At 38.0% G+C, this 14,819-nt stretch overlaps 3 protein-coding genes across 3 annotated transcripts; 2 read left to right on the forward strand and 1 right to left on the reverse strand.

Annotated features, from left to right (window-relative positions):
- Positions 1–345: 345 nt before the first annotated feature.
- On the reverse strand, positions 346–947 carry GCG54_00006438 (uncharacterized protein; the record flags this gene model as incomplete). Its single annotated transcript, XM_045406439.1, has 2 exons — positions 346–752; positions 803–947. Coding segments are annotated over 2 exons (552 nt in total), but the record flags the coding sequence as incomplete, so codon positions are not given.
- Positions 948–3,341: 2,394 nt separating this feature from the next.
- Positions 3,342–4,406, forward strand: GCG54_00006439 (uncharacterized protein; the record flags this gene model as incomplete). The annotated part of the gene is made up of 1 exon (XM_045406440.1): positions 3,342–4,406. The coding sequence occupies one exon, from the start codon at positions 3,342–3,344 to the stop codon at positions 4,404–4,406; it is 1,065 nt and encodes a 354-aa protein (XP_045267732.1).
- A 7,762-nt stretch (positions 4,407–12,168) lies between these two features.
- Positions 12,169–13,920, forward strand: GCG54_00006440 (High-affinity hexose transporter ght4; the record flags this gene model as incomplete). Its single annotated transcript, XM_045406441.1, has 5 exons — positions 12,169–12,277; positions 12,327–12,683; positions 12,735–12,837; positions 12,892–13,464; positions 13,521–13,920. The coding sequence occupies 5 exons, from the start codon at positions 12,169–12,171 to the stop codon at positions 13,918–13,920; spliced, it is 1,542 nt and encodes a 513-aa protein (XP_045267733.1).
- Positions 13,921–14,819: the final 899 nt, after the last annotated feature.

Consider the following 14,819-nt stretch of genomic DNA (forward strand, 5'->3'; position numbering starts at 1 on the left):
TTTCTTCGCAGTTAACAATGACGGATCGTTGGCACAAACAAATGCTAACGTGGCGTGGGCGGCAACAACTGGATTGTTACAGAGATCAAAGACACATGAGAGGAACTCTTGGCTCGTGGGGAAGAATACAGGCGTTTAAGTAATTTGATTTGACTGATCGCTCTTCCCATGCTTGACAAGTGAATCGCAAATTGCCTCAATCAGATGGAATTGAGTCAGCCGCTCGACTTCCGTCCCAGTTCCCGCAGAACAATGCCATAGTAGTGAATGCTCAAGGCTTGAATGCAAATTCTCATACGCTCATATTTTCCGCTCCTGTAATTCCCATCGCTAACCTGTCCACGATCACCCGGACATTCTCTTAGAGCCAGCGGGATGGTGACCATCAGACGGTCTCTTCAACATCTTGATCTGCACCCCAAGCGAAGTCTTCATACCCCTAGGCGTCTCTGGTAGAAGAACGCTTTCGTTTATCGCCTTACGCTCCACATCCACCTCAGGGAGATCATCAATCCATGCTAGTAAGCGGTTTTCTTCCTCGGGATGGAAAAACTCGTGATATTGAGGCGTATTCGAGAACCTTACGCGGGTTTTTCTGGGCTTTTTATGAATATTGGTATACTTGTCGAGGAAGTCTGCATTTGCATCTTCGACAGCACACCGTCGACGGTAGGTCATCACCTGTTGATTCCTTCTGTTTTGGAGAACAAGACGTGGGTCCAGACCAAGCTGCTGCTCTGATGATCCAGCATCTGTACTCCAGTTAGTGAATGACGGCTTTACTTTATGAGAGGGGGCTTACAGTAGTAGCCCCATCCGACTGTGGCTACAGGACTCTCCCCCAAGGGAAAATCGACAGCCGTTGTTTTAAGTGAGTGTGCCATTTGAGTAAGCTTTTTCGCAATGAAAGTTGCGCCAACGACAAGCGATGTAGCAATCACGATGGCCTAAATCATAACTGCACAATGGCAAGTCGTCTTTGCGTTTTTGAGTGAGTGTGCGTGCTGTAACGACCGAGAGGGTGATTTGAATGGTGATATGACGATCAATGATAGAAGCAGGATTGTTTGGTTTGTTTCGATCGACGATAAAAGCCTGAGTTACGATATAAACGAGCTTAGAAACCCTCCAACTCAATGCTGTAAACAAAGGTTCATGTTACGTTTTATTTCTTTCTTAAAAAATCTGATTCTCGAGGATGATACTATCAGATCCATGGTCGTCGCAGAGGTTAATTGCAGAGCAGCCCAATCATTTGCTGCATGGACATAATGGTGTCGCGCTGAAGAGTCCCCATCCAAACGGGTTACGGATTTGACGCATATCGGAAGTACATGTGCAGTACAAACATAACTCCGAATCACTGACGGCCCAGAGGAACTCATTGGGAGCTCCCCTAGCATAGTATACCATCCCGCTTGTGTGGTCTTATTGATTAGCATGTCACTATCACTGCCAACAACCTATCGAGTAGCTTCGTTGTGACCGGACATTTGGTAGCAAATTGTATCTTTGAAGGGTGACTTTTCGTAAATACCAAGATGGGGTGAACACCGATCGGCTTGAAAATAGTATGGGTAAGAAGTCAATATGTTGAGTTGAACCAGTGGTTCACAGGCACCAGTGGTTCACAGGCTTTTGGTTGCGGTTCAGTCTTCTTGGGTTTTCTCAGGCGGGCTGTTCTTTGACACTAAACTTAGCAGCAAAGGATGGGATCAGCCAAGTATGAATTATAGAACTTGAAGACCAAATAAGCTTCTTTCAAAGCCACCAAGTGCTGCCGGTGGGAGCCGTAACCTTCGGCCTCGTTTCTACCGACCGCCGAATCGCGATCATAAGCTACTGAATATTGAGCACAAACCAGGACCTGATCGACGCTCACACCATGCACCCCGTCGCGAAACAGAACATGGCCATTTCCCTTTCGGTCCTTGGCCCCCAAAATCAATCACGTTCGCCTTGGCAATTTCTACAACATGGCAGCTTCTGGCGATGGGGTTGCATCGGCTCTGGGATTGAGCTCGTATCTGCCGAATGAGGGGTTCTAGCATGCCAAGGCGGACTAATTCAACACTTTCTTGTCAGGACCGCTCTCCACAATTTGGTCTCGGGAATCTTTGCTTCTGCCCGAAGTCAATCGGCCTTTTTCAGGCGCAATAATAATGACAAGGCAGTCAGTAGGTTGGAGTCCAAAATGTCCCGACCTGCCAGCGATGCCAGAGGCAACAATGCAGAGTCATGAGATTGAAAAACGCGGGGGATGGCGGATCGTGCAGGAGCCCACTTAATAGAGTCTGCCATTCCATACGACTGGTTTAATTATCTGCCCCTGATAATGCGTGCGGTCAATTTAAGAAACGAGAGCCTAGACACCCAAGCCGATGCTTCCATACTCAAGAACCATGTCTGCATTTTGAGCCGAGAGATGGACTTCGGATGGCGTTCTTCTCCTGCCGAGCTAAGAGTGGGACTTTGACTTCGTGAGACAATTGCAAGTGGCTTGGGCCTGAGGTAAAAGATTCTGTCAATTTGAGACGTTTCCCCTGGATGCCGACATATTCACCGTACTGCCAAGGATTCACATTTCGTTGAATAGAGTGTCACGTTTCTCGATGTCTGCGAGGCAACTTGAGAGCCAAGCCACATCCGTCATTTAAAGGCACGAATCGGAGACTGCAAAAGAAGAAAGAAAACAAGCTTACTCTTTATTCGGCGGACTGGGGTTTCATTCGCATAGAGAGCTGCCAGAAATCAACCACCACGACAGCCAAACAAGCGCTGCTGCACCGCCAATGAGCGATGCCAAGCCCCCAAACTGGTGCAATGCCAAGAGTCAACATGTGAGCCAAGGTACGGAAGTTTCAAAGGCATGAATCAGGAAGGCCAAGAATTTAGAGTAAGCAAGCCACCAAGAACAAACTAGCAACTCACCTGTCTGTTTGCCCCTGTCAAAGTTCCATTCGTGTAGCACTCGACCGACCTGGGCGCCCTAGACTGGCCTACAGCTCGTGAACACCTGAGCAACCCCGGGTGGTCCGGAGCCCACGGTGAGCAGCGCCGAGCCGCGCCCAAGCTCGTGGTAAATGAATGCGGAGGGTGCATTGCCGGTTCAAGGGGCCGGCCCAATTTCGTCCTCCAACGAAAGCGCTTCTTACGGGCGCATCTGCTGAGACTGGTGCGCATTTGGGGAAGACAATCGTGCGTCTTCGCCGTCTCCACTAGATAGATCGCAAAATGATATAAACAAGCCGCCGTGTCGTTCCCCGGAAGTGGGCAGAAAGATCATCACCCACGATCCTTCACACCCCCTTACCTTTCAGCCGCCCGGAATCACTAATACAATGGCCAAGTTCTCCATTCTCACGGCGGTGCTGGCGCTCGCCTCCTCCGTCACCGCCCAGTGCGGCTCCGGCACCCCGGACGCCCGCGTCACCGGCTCCGGAAGCTCCTTCACGGCCACCAAGGGCTCAAGCAACGTCTACACCGGCTCCGACTACCGCGCCGCCATCCAAGCGGCCCTCGACTCCATCTCCTCGGGCCAGCGCGTCTCCGTCATTGCCTCGGGCTCCATCGGCGCCAACACCATCACCATCGCGAGCGGCAAGATCTTCGAGGGCTGCGGCACCATCAACGTCGCCAGTCGCTCCGGCCGCGGCGCCATCGAGTCCACAAACACCCAGGGCGTCCAGATTCCCTACCTCACGATGACGGGCACCCCGTACTTTGGCTTGCGCTTCAGCGGAACAAAGGATCTGACGCTGGGCGCAATTACAATGAACCTCAGCGGCGGCCTCGGCATCCGCTTCGACCGCGACCTGGCCGCCAACTCCAACGTCAAGATGGGCGTCATCCGCGTCACCGGCGCCGGCAGCCACGCCGTCGAGACCTGGAACATTGACGGCCTGACCATCGACCAGGTCATCGCCCGCAACGTCGGCGAGTCCGGACTGCTGCTCCAGAAGACCACCAACGCGCGCGTCGGCCTCGTCGACGGCAACAATGTCGGCGCCGGCAGCGGGTACGGCACCCTGCGCTTCGCCAACAACAACGGCCAGAACCCCAACGGCAACTACAACACCAACGTCTACATCGACAAGGTCGTCTCCCGCGGCGGAGGCCGTGGCGTCTTCTGTGTCTCGCAGTCCGGCGCTGCCGTCATCACCTCCGTCGACCTCGCCAGCAACGGCAACAACGCCATCCTCATCGAGAACTGCTACAACCTCTCCATCCGCGGCGGCACCGTCAACGGCGGCGGCGAGGTTCGTCTTGCTGCGCGCTCTGAGTTCCCCAACAACCGCGACATCTGGATCACCCTCAAGGTCGACGGCACCACCGTCCGCGAGTCGCCCTGTGGTGAGAACACCAACTGGACGCTCACCGGCAACGGCGCGAGGAACATCTGCTAAGCGCAGGGATGCGCGAATCGGGCTGTGTCTTCATTTCATTAGTACATTATTCCTTTTTTGGCTTCGAAGCCATTGTCCATATTCCTTATTGGCTCTTGGTGGTGCTCGGTCGCATCAAGAGGCTGCAAAAATACTGAGCGGATCATTCTGTGTGATGGGGAGCAAACGTCTGGCTGGAGATCGAACATGAGTTTTGCTAGTCAGAATAAAAAGTTGCTGCCAATGAATCAGCACGCTTCGCTTCCGTCTTCGGGTCTCTTTCTACTGTGGAGGTTTCATGTGTTCTCCAGCAAGTTGCACCAATCATCTTCATGAATCATGTGGACATGGTGGATTTAGTGTTGCGTGAAGTGGCTTGATTAATCTAGCTACGAGCGCTGGGCGCGCCTAGTTATAAAGTGGTGTAGCTGATCCCTTATATAAAGATGGGATTTAGGCTAGGGTTTAGGCCTTAAGCTTAGGCCTAGCTAACTACTATCTTATACCCCCTTTTTAACTAATACCTCCTATACTTTATAAAACTATTCTTATCTTAAAGTAGTAATTAGATTAATTATATAATTATTAGTTTTATTCCTAATTATCTCCTTTATACCTTCCTTTTTATATTAATTTTATTATCCTATTTTACCTCCTAAAATACTTCTAACTTCTAACTTTTAGTTATATACTAATTATAATATAGAATTTTTATTAATTTTAAAGTAACTTTAATATAAATTTAAACTATATAGTTTAATAGTTTAGCTACTTTTAAATTATATAAATTTAGATTAAAAAAACTAATAACTTAACTTTAAAGTTTTAAATTTAAATTAAACTTATAATAATTAAGTTTAGTTAACTTTTTAATATTAGTTAAATAATATAGGTTTTATATTCTATAGTTAAGTTTAATACCTTAAAATAAGTAGAGTTTATAGATTTTTATAAGAGTTAGTTTTAAGATATATTAATATTTTATATAAACTTAATTAACTAGGATAATTATTAAAAGATATTATAAAATCTAATTCTCTTTTTATTTTTATTCTAAGTTATACTTTTAAGATTTAATTAAAATTAAGTAAATTAAACTTAAACTTATATCTCTTTTAGTAGTTAGTATTATTACGTTTTAATATAAGTAAATATTAACTAAAATATTTAACTTAGTAATAAACTTATAACTTAGTAAAATTAAAATCTTTAATTACTTTCTAAGCTTTTATTATTAGATAACTTCTTATATAAGAGACTTTTATAGTTAGTAATTTAACTATTAAAAAAAGTAAATTAAGGTAATTAAAATAATATAAAGTCTAACTATAAAAGTTAATTAGTTAATAAGATATAAAAGAATAAAGTTATTATATATAAAAGAAATAAATAAATATATAAGACTTAATTAAGATTAAGTTTTAAGATATTATCCTTAGATTAGAACTTATTATTAGTTATAAATAGTTTAAATAAACCTAGTATTTTAATAAAATTATAATATTTTTCTACTATTAGTAGTTTAGTGAGGTTATTAGTAACTATCTTATAAGTTAGGATATAATTAATTTTAAAGTCTCTATTACTAATATTATTAATAATCTAGTAATATTTAATTTTAATATAGCGTAGTTTAAGTAACTATTTACTTAATAGGTAATTATTAAAGGTATTTATAGAATCTATATATACTTAGAGGGGTAGTTAAATAGAGATATTTATCCTTTTAAAGAGATCTATAATATATAGTAGAGCTTTCTCTCTAAGTATTAGATTTATCTACTTAGCTTTATAGGTTAATATAGCTATAAATAATTATAGTATTAATTTCTAAGTAATTAATATTCCTCTATATATAACTATATAACTAGCTATTAACTTACTTATTTTTTTATAATTAGACTAGCTAGTATTATAAAATACTAATAATTTAAGGTTATTAATAGAATAACCTAAACTACTAAAATAGAGTACTAATTATTATAAACTATAGAGATATCTCTATATTAATCTTAGTAATTTATTATACTTTTTAGAGGTATATTATTAATCTCTAGTAGCTCTACTTATAGGTATTATAATATCTAGTTATATACTATTTATAATCTACTATAATTTACTTAGATTACTTTAATATTTATATATCTTAATAAGTATTTTATATTATTCTATAATCTCTAGTAACTAAGTATTACTAGAAGGGTAAAGAACTTAGTTATATCTAGTAATACCCTTCTCTATTAGTATATTATTAATATATTTAGTTTATAAGATCTAAAGTTATTTTATTTTCTAATAGTAAATAATCTTAAATCTAAGAAACTATTATACCTTACCTAAATCTTTAATCTAGAAGAAGTTATATAAGTTATTTTTAAAATTATTAACTTATTTAATATTAGGTATAGTAATAAGTATATTATTAATATAAAGTAATATTATAATACTATCCTTATTAATAAGAATATAGGGTTTTTTTAGGAGTAGATTAAACTTTAATTACTTAAGGATAGTAATAATTTGCTTATACTAGAGAAGAGGGGATTCTCTTAGCTTATAGAGAGCTCTTTTTAATCTATAGAACTAGCTAGATCTATTATTAAACTTATAGAGTTAAGTAATAAAGATATTATAATCTCCTATAAGGGTATTTAGGAAAGCTATAACTATATTAACTTAGTGAAGTTTTAAATCTTTAAGTACTATAATTAATAAAAAGACTTATAAAGTAATAAGATTAGTAATAGTAGTATAAACTATCTTACTATCCTTATCTTAAAAGTTACTATAGATAACTTATCTTATTTTAACTTTATTAAGTCTTCTATCTATAATAACCTTTTTATTATATACCTATTTACTTAAGAGATATTTAAAGCTATCTAAAAGCTCTTTAAGCTACTAATATTCTATCCTTTATAGACTATTAACTTAAGTCTTTATAGTATTAAAAATAGCTAACTTTAGAGGTCTTTCTTCTATTACCTCCTACTTCTTAAAGGTTATAAGTAAATAAATCTCTAAGCTAAAAGCTTATAATAAGTTAGACATTAAAAAGGCAAAAGTAACTAGTTTCTAATCTATTTTATTATTAATTAGGTTAATCTCTATAGCCCCTATCTTACTAAATTCCCTATTAAACTTCTTTATATTATATAATACCTAAGTTCTAAGTATCTAGGTTATTTAAGTAGAAGAAGAAGTAGTTACTCTTAGTAATCTTATAAGGATAAAGCCCCTACTACTACCCCTTAGTTTTCCCCTCTATTTTCTTTATATTAAGTAAGGAGTTTAAAGTAAAATACTAAGAGAGCCTTATTATTATAGAGTATCCTCTAGTAGTTATTATTACTAAGGAGTAATAAGAGATCTCTACCTTAGAGGAGTAGTAAGAGAATATTACCCTAGAGGAATATATTAATTATTTTACTATAAAGAAGAAACTTCTTTTAGTATTAATTATACCTATATATTTATAGTATTAATATCTAATACTAATATATATAGTTTTAAATCTAAGGTTAATAAACTACCCCCCTTTCTACTAACTTCTTCTTATTCTTAAGGAGGCTTATCTTCCTATTCTTATTTATTATTACCCTCTAATTCTTAAGCTTCTTCTAAGTATAAATTATCTATTTCCTCTTATAATAGTTCTTATTTAGTAGAATAAATATAATAGTATAACCTTATATTTAAATTATAAAGCTAAAATTTAGCCTTATAGGTTATAATTAGTAGTTTATTATTATATTTATAAGTTTCTAGCTTAACCTCTTCTTTTAGCTATAAGTTATTAAATTTAACTAGGGGGAGCTCTCTTTTATTTTCTTTAAATATTATATCCCTTATCTACTAAATACTATTAATCTTTTTAATAAAAATATAAAAGATATTACTATAGAAGCTATTATATCCTATAAATCTTCTAAGTTTAGCTTTAAGCCTTATCTTCTACCTTTTTATATATAGATAGCTATCTAAGTAAATATAGATATAAGCTTAGTAGCCTTATTAGTAGAGATAATATATATATAGTTTTTTTATAATAAGAGATATATTAAAAATATTTACTAATTTCTTATAAAGACTAATATTACCCTTACTATTAAATAGTAAATTACTAACTTCTATAGAAATCTTTATTAACTAAAACTAAAAGGATTTAGAAAAGCTAGCTTCTATATATATTACTTATACTTTTTACTATATAACCCTACTAAAGCCTTCTACCCCTTTATTCTACTAATAAGAGTAAGGTACTACTATCTCTAAAATAAAACCCTACTCTTAAGTAAAAAGCTTTATTACCTTAAGAAGAGCTATATTATTATCTATAATAACCTCAGAAAAGTAAATAATACTATTTATTACTATAATCTTTCTTAGAAACTAACTTTATAACTAAATAGCTATATTTTTCTTTAATTTAAATACTTAGAACTATCTATAATTTAAGAAAGCTTCTATAATATAGAGGTTATAAGTAATACTTCTAAAGTTTTATAGTATTAGTTCTAAGAAGTTAATCTAAAACCTCTAAAAGGCTTAAGTTAGTTATTCTTATTATCTATTACTAAGTTATTATATTAATTTTACTATAAAGTAGATATAATATTTATATCTTATAAGAGGTACTCTAAAGAGGTTTATATTAATATCTCTTATAGTAGTAATAGTTACTTCTCTAGATAGATACTTTAGATAAGTATAAAAAGTTTAGTAATTTAGCTTAAGAGAGCTAAATTTATTACTCTAATTAAAGGGATAGATCTAAAACTAAGGGACTTATATATTTTATTTAAAGTTAGTAATAGTTTTAGATATATTTTTATAAACTAAGATATTATCTAAACTATTAAAATAAATACCTATCTTCTAAAAAAGACTAATATTAATAATTTATACTATATTATAAGGTTTATAGAGGGTATTATATAGTTAGAAAGTAGTCTTTTTACTACCTAGCTTAATAGTAATTACTTTAGCTATATTAATAGCTTAGCTAATTTAGTCCTTTCTACTTATATAGTTTATAGTTAATCTTTAAAAAAGATCTTAAAGTTCTTTAAAAATAGAGAGATTATTAAGAATATATCTATTAGCATTAATATTTAATATAAAGAAGTCTATCTTCCTAATTAAAGCTATAGATATAATATATTAACTTAGTTATACTTCTTAGTTATTATTTTCTTCTTTATTAACTTCTTTAATAGTACTATATATAAAGAAACTATTAGTCTCTATATCTATAGCTTAATTAATAAAACTATAGCTAGAGTATATAAATTCCTTTATTAGTTACTTCTTAACTCCCTATATATATATAATTTTATATAGATCTTTAGCTAGGGGTTAAAGGTTAAAATATAGACTAAATACTCTAAAATCTTCTATTAAGAATAGTAAAAAAGTCCTCTTCTAAGTTTAAGCTAATAAGGTATCTATAAAAACCTTAGATTATTAATTAATATCCTATTTAATACTAAAGTTTCTAAAGATACTATCTTAGGTTTAGCTTTCTAAAGTAAATACTAAAGTAAATACCTATATTATTAATTACTAAGTTATTATTAGTTTATTAGTATACTTAAACTTATTATATACTAAAGTATAATACTTATAATATCTAAAGGAATAATTATTATACTTATCTAGGTATAATATTATCTTTCTATAATAATAATTATATATCTTATATCTATAAAGAGTCTTAAGATACTTAATATTATAGGAAATATATAAATCCTATAGTTTTATACTTTTAGATTTAAAAGCTTAAGTTTACTTCTTTATAGTAAATTTCTTCTTATTTAATAAAGCTCTAATACTTTAAGAGGCTTATTTATATTATTCCTTTTTACTTAAGTCTCTAAGTTTTTATAGGAAGTTATTATAATTTTAAATCCTTATAATAAAGTTATTCTCTATAAAGTCTATTTTAATTTAATTAAAACGTCTAAAACCCTAAATAAATCTATAGGTAAGGGTTATAATTAATAAGCTTATACTAAAACTATTTAGTTTATTAAAAGTTAAGTAAAGATTTTATATAAAATCCTTAATATTACTATAGTTAATTTTAGTTATTCTATTCTAGTTATTATAAATTTTATTTATAGCTAGTTTATTAAACTTCTAGGTATATTCTTTAGTCTTAATAAAGATATAGAAAGCTAAAACTATAATAAAAAGACTATTATTAATTATTTCTTCTAAGAGATTATATTAGATCTTCTCTATAAGTAACTATCTAATAAGTATAAAACCTATAAATATTAAATTACCTAAAGAGTTTAGATCTTTAATTACTACTACTTTATCTTCTTTAAAAACTATATCTCTATTATATCTAATTAGTATCTTTTTAGCTATTAAGTAGAAGAGTAATCTTATTACTTTAAAAGTATTCTTAAGATTAATCTTTTATAGTTTAAAGTTTATAGTTTTAGTTAGCTTAGGGATAGTATTATATACTAAACTTCTTAGATCTAGTCCCTTATTAGTTATTTTCTATATAGCTATTTTAGCTATAAAGTCTATAGTAAAAAAAGGGGGAGGGCTAGTCTAAGATAATTCCCTTCTAGTAAAGCTAGAAGAAAATAGAGTTAGATTACTAATTAAAGATATATTAATTTATTTAATTAATTTAGTAGTTTAAGAGAGGTTTAAGGAGTAGTTATAAGTAATTATTAGATATTTATTAAATAGTTATTACTATATAACTATAGTAATTATTAAATAATTATTAACTTTAGTAACTTAAGGGCTAAGGAGATTTTATAAATAAGGGATATATATTATAATAGCTATAACCTCTACTTAGAAGTATTACTTCTAGTAGCTTAGTAATCTATTAATTACTTTATAGTAATTACTAAACTATAAAATTAGAGTTCTAATAGTTACTTAGGAATAACTTTACTATCTAGTAGATAGATTTAGGTATTTAGAGGGCTTATAACCTACGTGAAGTGGCTTAATTAATCTAGCTATAAGCGCTAGGTGCGCCTAGCTATAAAGTAGTATAGCTAATCCCTTACGTAAAGATGGGATTTGGGCTGGGGTTTGGGCCTTGGGCCTGGGCCTGGCCGACTACCGTCTCGCAAGTGTCGGTCATCTTGGGCTGATGCCTAAATCTCCCACTTGCGGTGGATCCTTGAATCATTTCAAGCTTCACAGCGGTCGCTGGGACCACAGAGTTGCATCTTTGAACAGCATCCGCGCGGGAAAACATGTTGGCTGACCTCGTAAATCCATGACCGGTAGAACCTGGCGTCATTCCTGCACATGTTAAAAAGAAGCGATGCCGATCTCATCTAAACAAGGAAACATTAACCACCTCTCGCGCTCTGTAGCCAGACCAACTGCCAAATCGTCGTAACAAGCTTACAGGGCCTCATAGCAGCCGCCGGGGACTCTCCGCATCCACTCCGCACAGCCATTCAAAGGCAACATGTAGGTTGCGCCATGTCAACCAACATGCCTCGGGTCTTACCAGCCTCCGCGACCGGGCAAGGTGTTTAAACTTGCCTCATTCGGCAGTTTGATTTTTCACATTGCTGTGAGAAGCCCGAAGGTCGTCTGATAAACCCCAGAAAGCAGCAATCAGCTGGTTTGGGGCCCCGCAATGAGACAGCTGGGGAAACTGGGTCAATCCGTGTTGTTCCGACGCGACGTTCAATCCATATAAGAGTTCATGATGCCGACTTTCATGGTGTTTCCTACATGCGTGATAAGGCTCGTTTAGTTCCAGTAGCCTCAATATTTGAAACGCAAGATGTTGGCCCGAATCAAGAATGATCCCCTCTACCAGGACCTCAACTGGCGCCTGATGCTCATCGGCTGCGTCGCCAACCTCGGCGCAATGGGGTTCGGCTTCGACAATGGTTAGTTGAAACAAAGTGTTGATCGAAAACAAGAATCTCACATTGGCAGGCTGGTGGGGAGGTGCACTTGGTCTGTCGCAGTTCCAAAAGAAGTACGGCGAATACGACGACGCCCTCGGCCGATACGCGATCCCAGCAACGAAAACGTCTGTCGGAACCGGTACGGGTTCGGCTGGTATCATCATTGGATGCATTCTTGCGCCCTTTGTCACCTCAAGATTCGGTCGCAAGAAGTCTTTCTTGGTCATCTCTGCTTTGATGGGTACCGGTGTCGTACTTGAGTCTTCTGCGGTCACATCCTTCTGGCAGCTGGTAGTTGGAAGAATTATGGTCTACGCGGGCATGGGACTGGCATCGAACCTGACGCCCATGTACCTGTCTGAGTGCTCTCCCCCGAGAATTCGAGGTAAGTGGATAGTTCATGAACGTGAAAAGTACTGAACTGACGACAAATCAGGTGCTTTCCTGGCACTGTACAGCTTCTTCCTCTCCTTCGGTGTCTTCATGGCTGCCATTGCAGTGTACTTGTCGCGGACTAGGAACGATCAATGGCAATATCTGTCAGTATTCACGCGACCTCAATAATGTCCCCAGCTGCTGACCAAATTACACAGGATTGTGATCTTGTGCCAACTCTTCGTACCATTGGGCTACGTCGTCATGTACCCATTGATGCCCGAGTCTCCCCGATACCTGATCTACCGCGGAAAATACAACGAAGCCGAGGAGGTCCTCAAGAAGCTTTCCAACCACCCCGAGACGATCGCACAAGAGGTCCAGCTCCTCAAAATCCAAGTCGAAGAGCAGCGCGAGCTGCACAAAGCCACATCTCTGAAGGACTGCTTCAGGGGCGTTAATCTGCGTCGTACAATCATTGCTATGAGCGTGCAGATTCTCCAGCAGGCGCAGGGTGTCTCGTTCATCCAGAACTTCATCGTCACCTTCATGCAGCAGCTCGGGTTTCCCGATTCCTTGCGGACGAACGTCATGGTCACGGGATGCGGTTTTGCGGTGCACTTCATTACGTTTTTGACGTTTGACAAACTTGGCCGTCGACGATCGCTGTCTTTGGGCGCGGTGCTCCTTGCTGGCATGATGCTTGGTACCGGCGCCGCGACTGCGACCGGGTCTGCTGGTCACTATTCTTCTGCAGTTGCCAATGCTGCTGCAGCTCTGCTCATTCTCTGGTAAGCGAGGTCGTCCTTGGTAATATTTATGAACCACTCTGATCAGACAATGACAGGTACTCTGTCTACGGAATCACGTGGGGCCCTGGATGCTGGGTCGTCGCAGGAGAAATCGGCACTGGCCAGCTCAGAGAGAAGACTCTGTTCCTCGCATCTATGGGAAGTTTTCTCACCTCTGTGCCGATCAACTTCGTCAACCCCTACGTTCAGGCCAAGCTTGGCGGCGGTGTCACATTCATTTACGGTGCCTTCTCGGTTGTCGCAGCTATCTGGGTGTTCCTGATGGTTCCCGAGACCAAGAATCGCTCGCTTGAGGAGCTTGACGAGATGTTCCAGGCCGATGTCAAAACTAGAGAGTTCAAAAAGTACGTGTCGACTGGCCTCGGTGCCCAGATCACCATGGCGGAGGATAAGGGTGCCAAGAAGATGGAGCTTGAGCAAGAGGAGGATGCGTAGAGCGAGATCTTGTTGTTCCAACTGAGGATCAATGCCCGAAGAAAAAGACCAAGCTTTGGAGGCTTTTCATGCGTTGAGAATCTCTACGAGTTGTCATCTTCTAATGAGCGGGTAGCTAAGGTATGGAAAGTCCGATTGTCACCACCCTCAATTCGATACAGCGCAACGAATGAAAATGACCCTTTCCATGGGCAGGGAAAACAAAGCTTCTCATGGCAATGGGGGGGAGTTCTGTGTGTTGAGCTATCTTCTTTCTCCGAACAATTGAATAGTCTATCTATTAAGGGAGGGCTTGCATCCATGTTCAGCGCCGACATGTTGGGAGCACTAGAGTCAAGCCTCTTTCAACATTTTAATTGATGAATGGCATGAGTTCTCAGTAGTTCAATCAAAATGAACGATTGGACCAGTTATCCCTTTTTCTACGTAGAGCGACTCTCACTGGACTTCAAATGTGGCCAAGACATTGAATTCCAACTTTCAAATCCTATGTCTCTTGGCTGGCGTTTTGCTTGCTGGTTCCCATTTAGCGCAGAGACAACCTGACAAAGGCCCCATGCATGAATTTGAGCCCCCCAAAGCCCCCTAAAACCAGCTTTGTCTGCAGTGTTCGCTCGGATCCTGTGAGACAAGGGTGGCTATTCCTTCCTGTTTAATATGGGGAGTGGCAGGGCTTGCCGAGGGGGCCGGAAATTAGCACGATATCGGCCGCCGCTGACAGTGCCTCGCCCGAGTACAACGTGGTCCCAATTAAAACACACCGCATCTGCAAACGCCGACGACGACGACCATCACCAGTGCAGGCCCCCTTAACTCGGATATCAAGCCACACCACACACCCTTCGATAGTGCTCAACAGGGGAAAATAAAGTGCAAGCCACCCCTCACTCGCACTCATT

Source organism: Colletotrichum gloeosporioides (assembly GCF_011800055.1).
Source record: "Colletotrichum gloeosporioides strain Lc1 chromosome Unknown consensus_19, whole genome shotgun sequence".
In the NCBI taxonomy this organism is placed as follows: Eukaryota; Fungi; Ascomycota; class Sordariomycetes; order Glomerellales; family Glomerellaceae; genus Colletotrichum; species Colletotrichum gloeosporioides.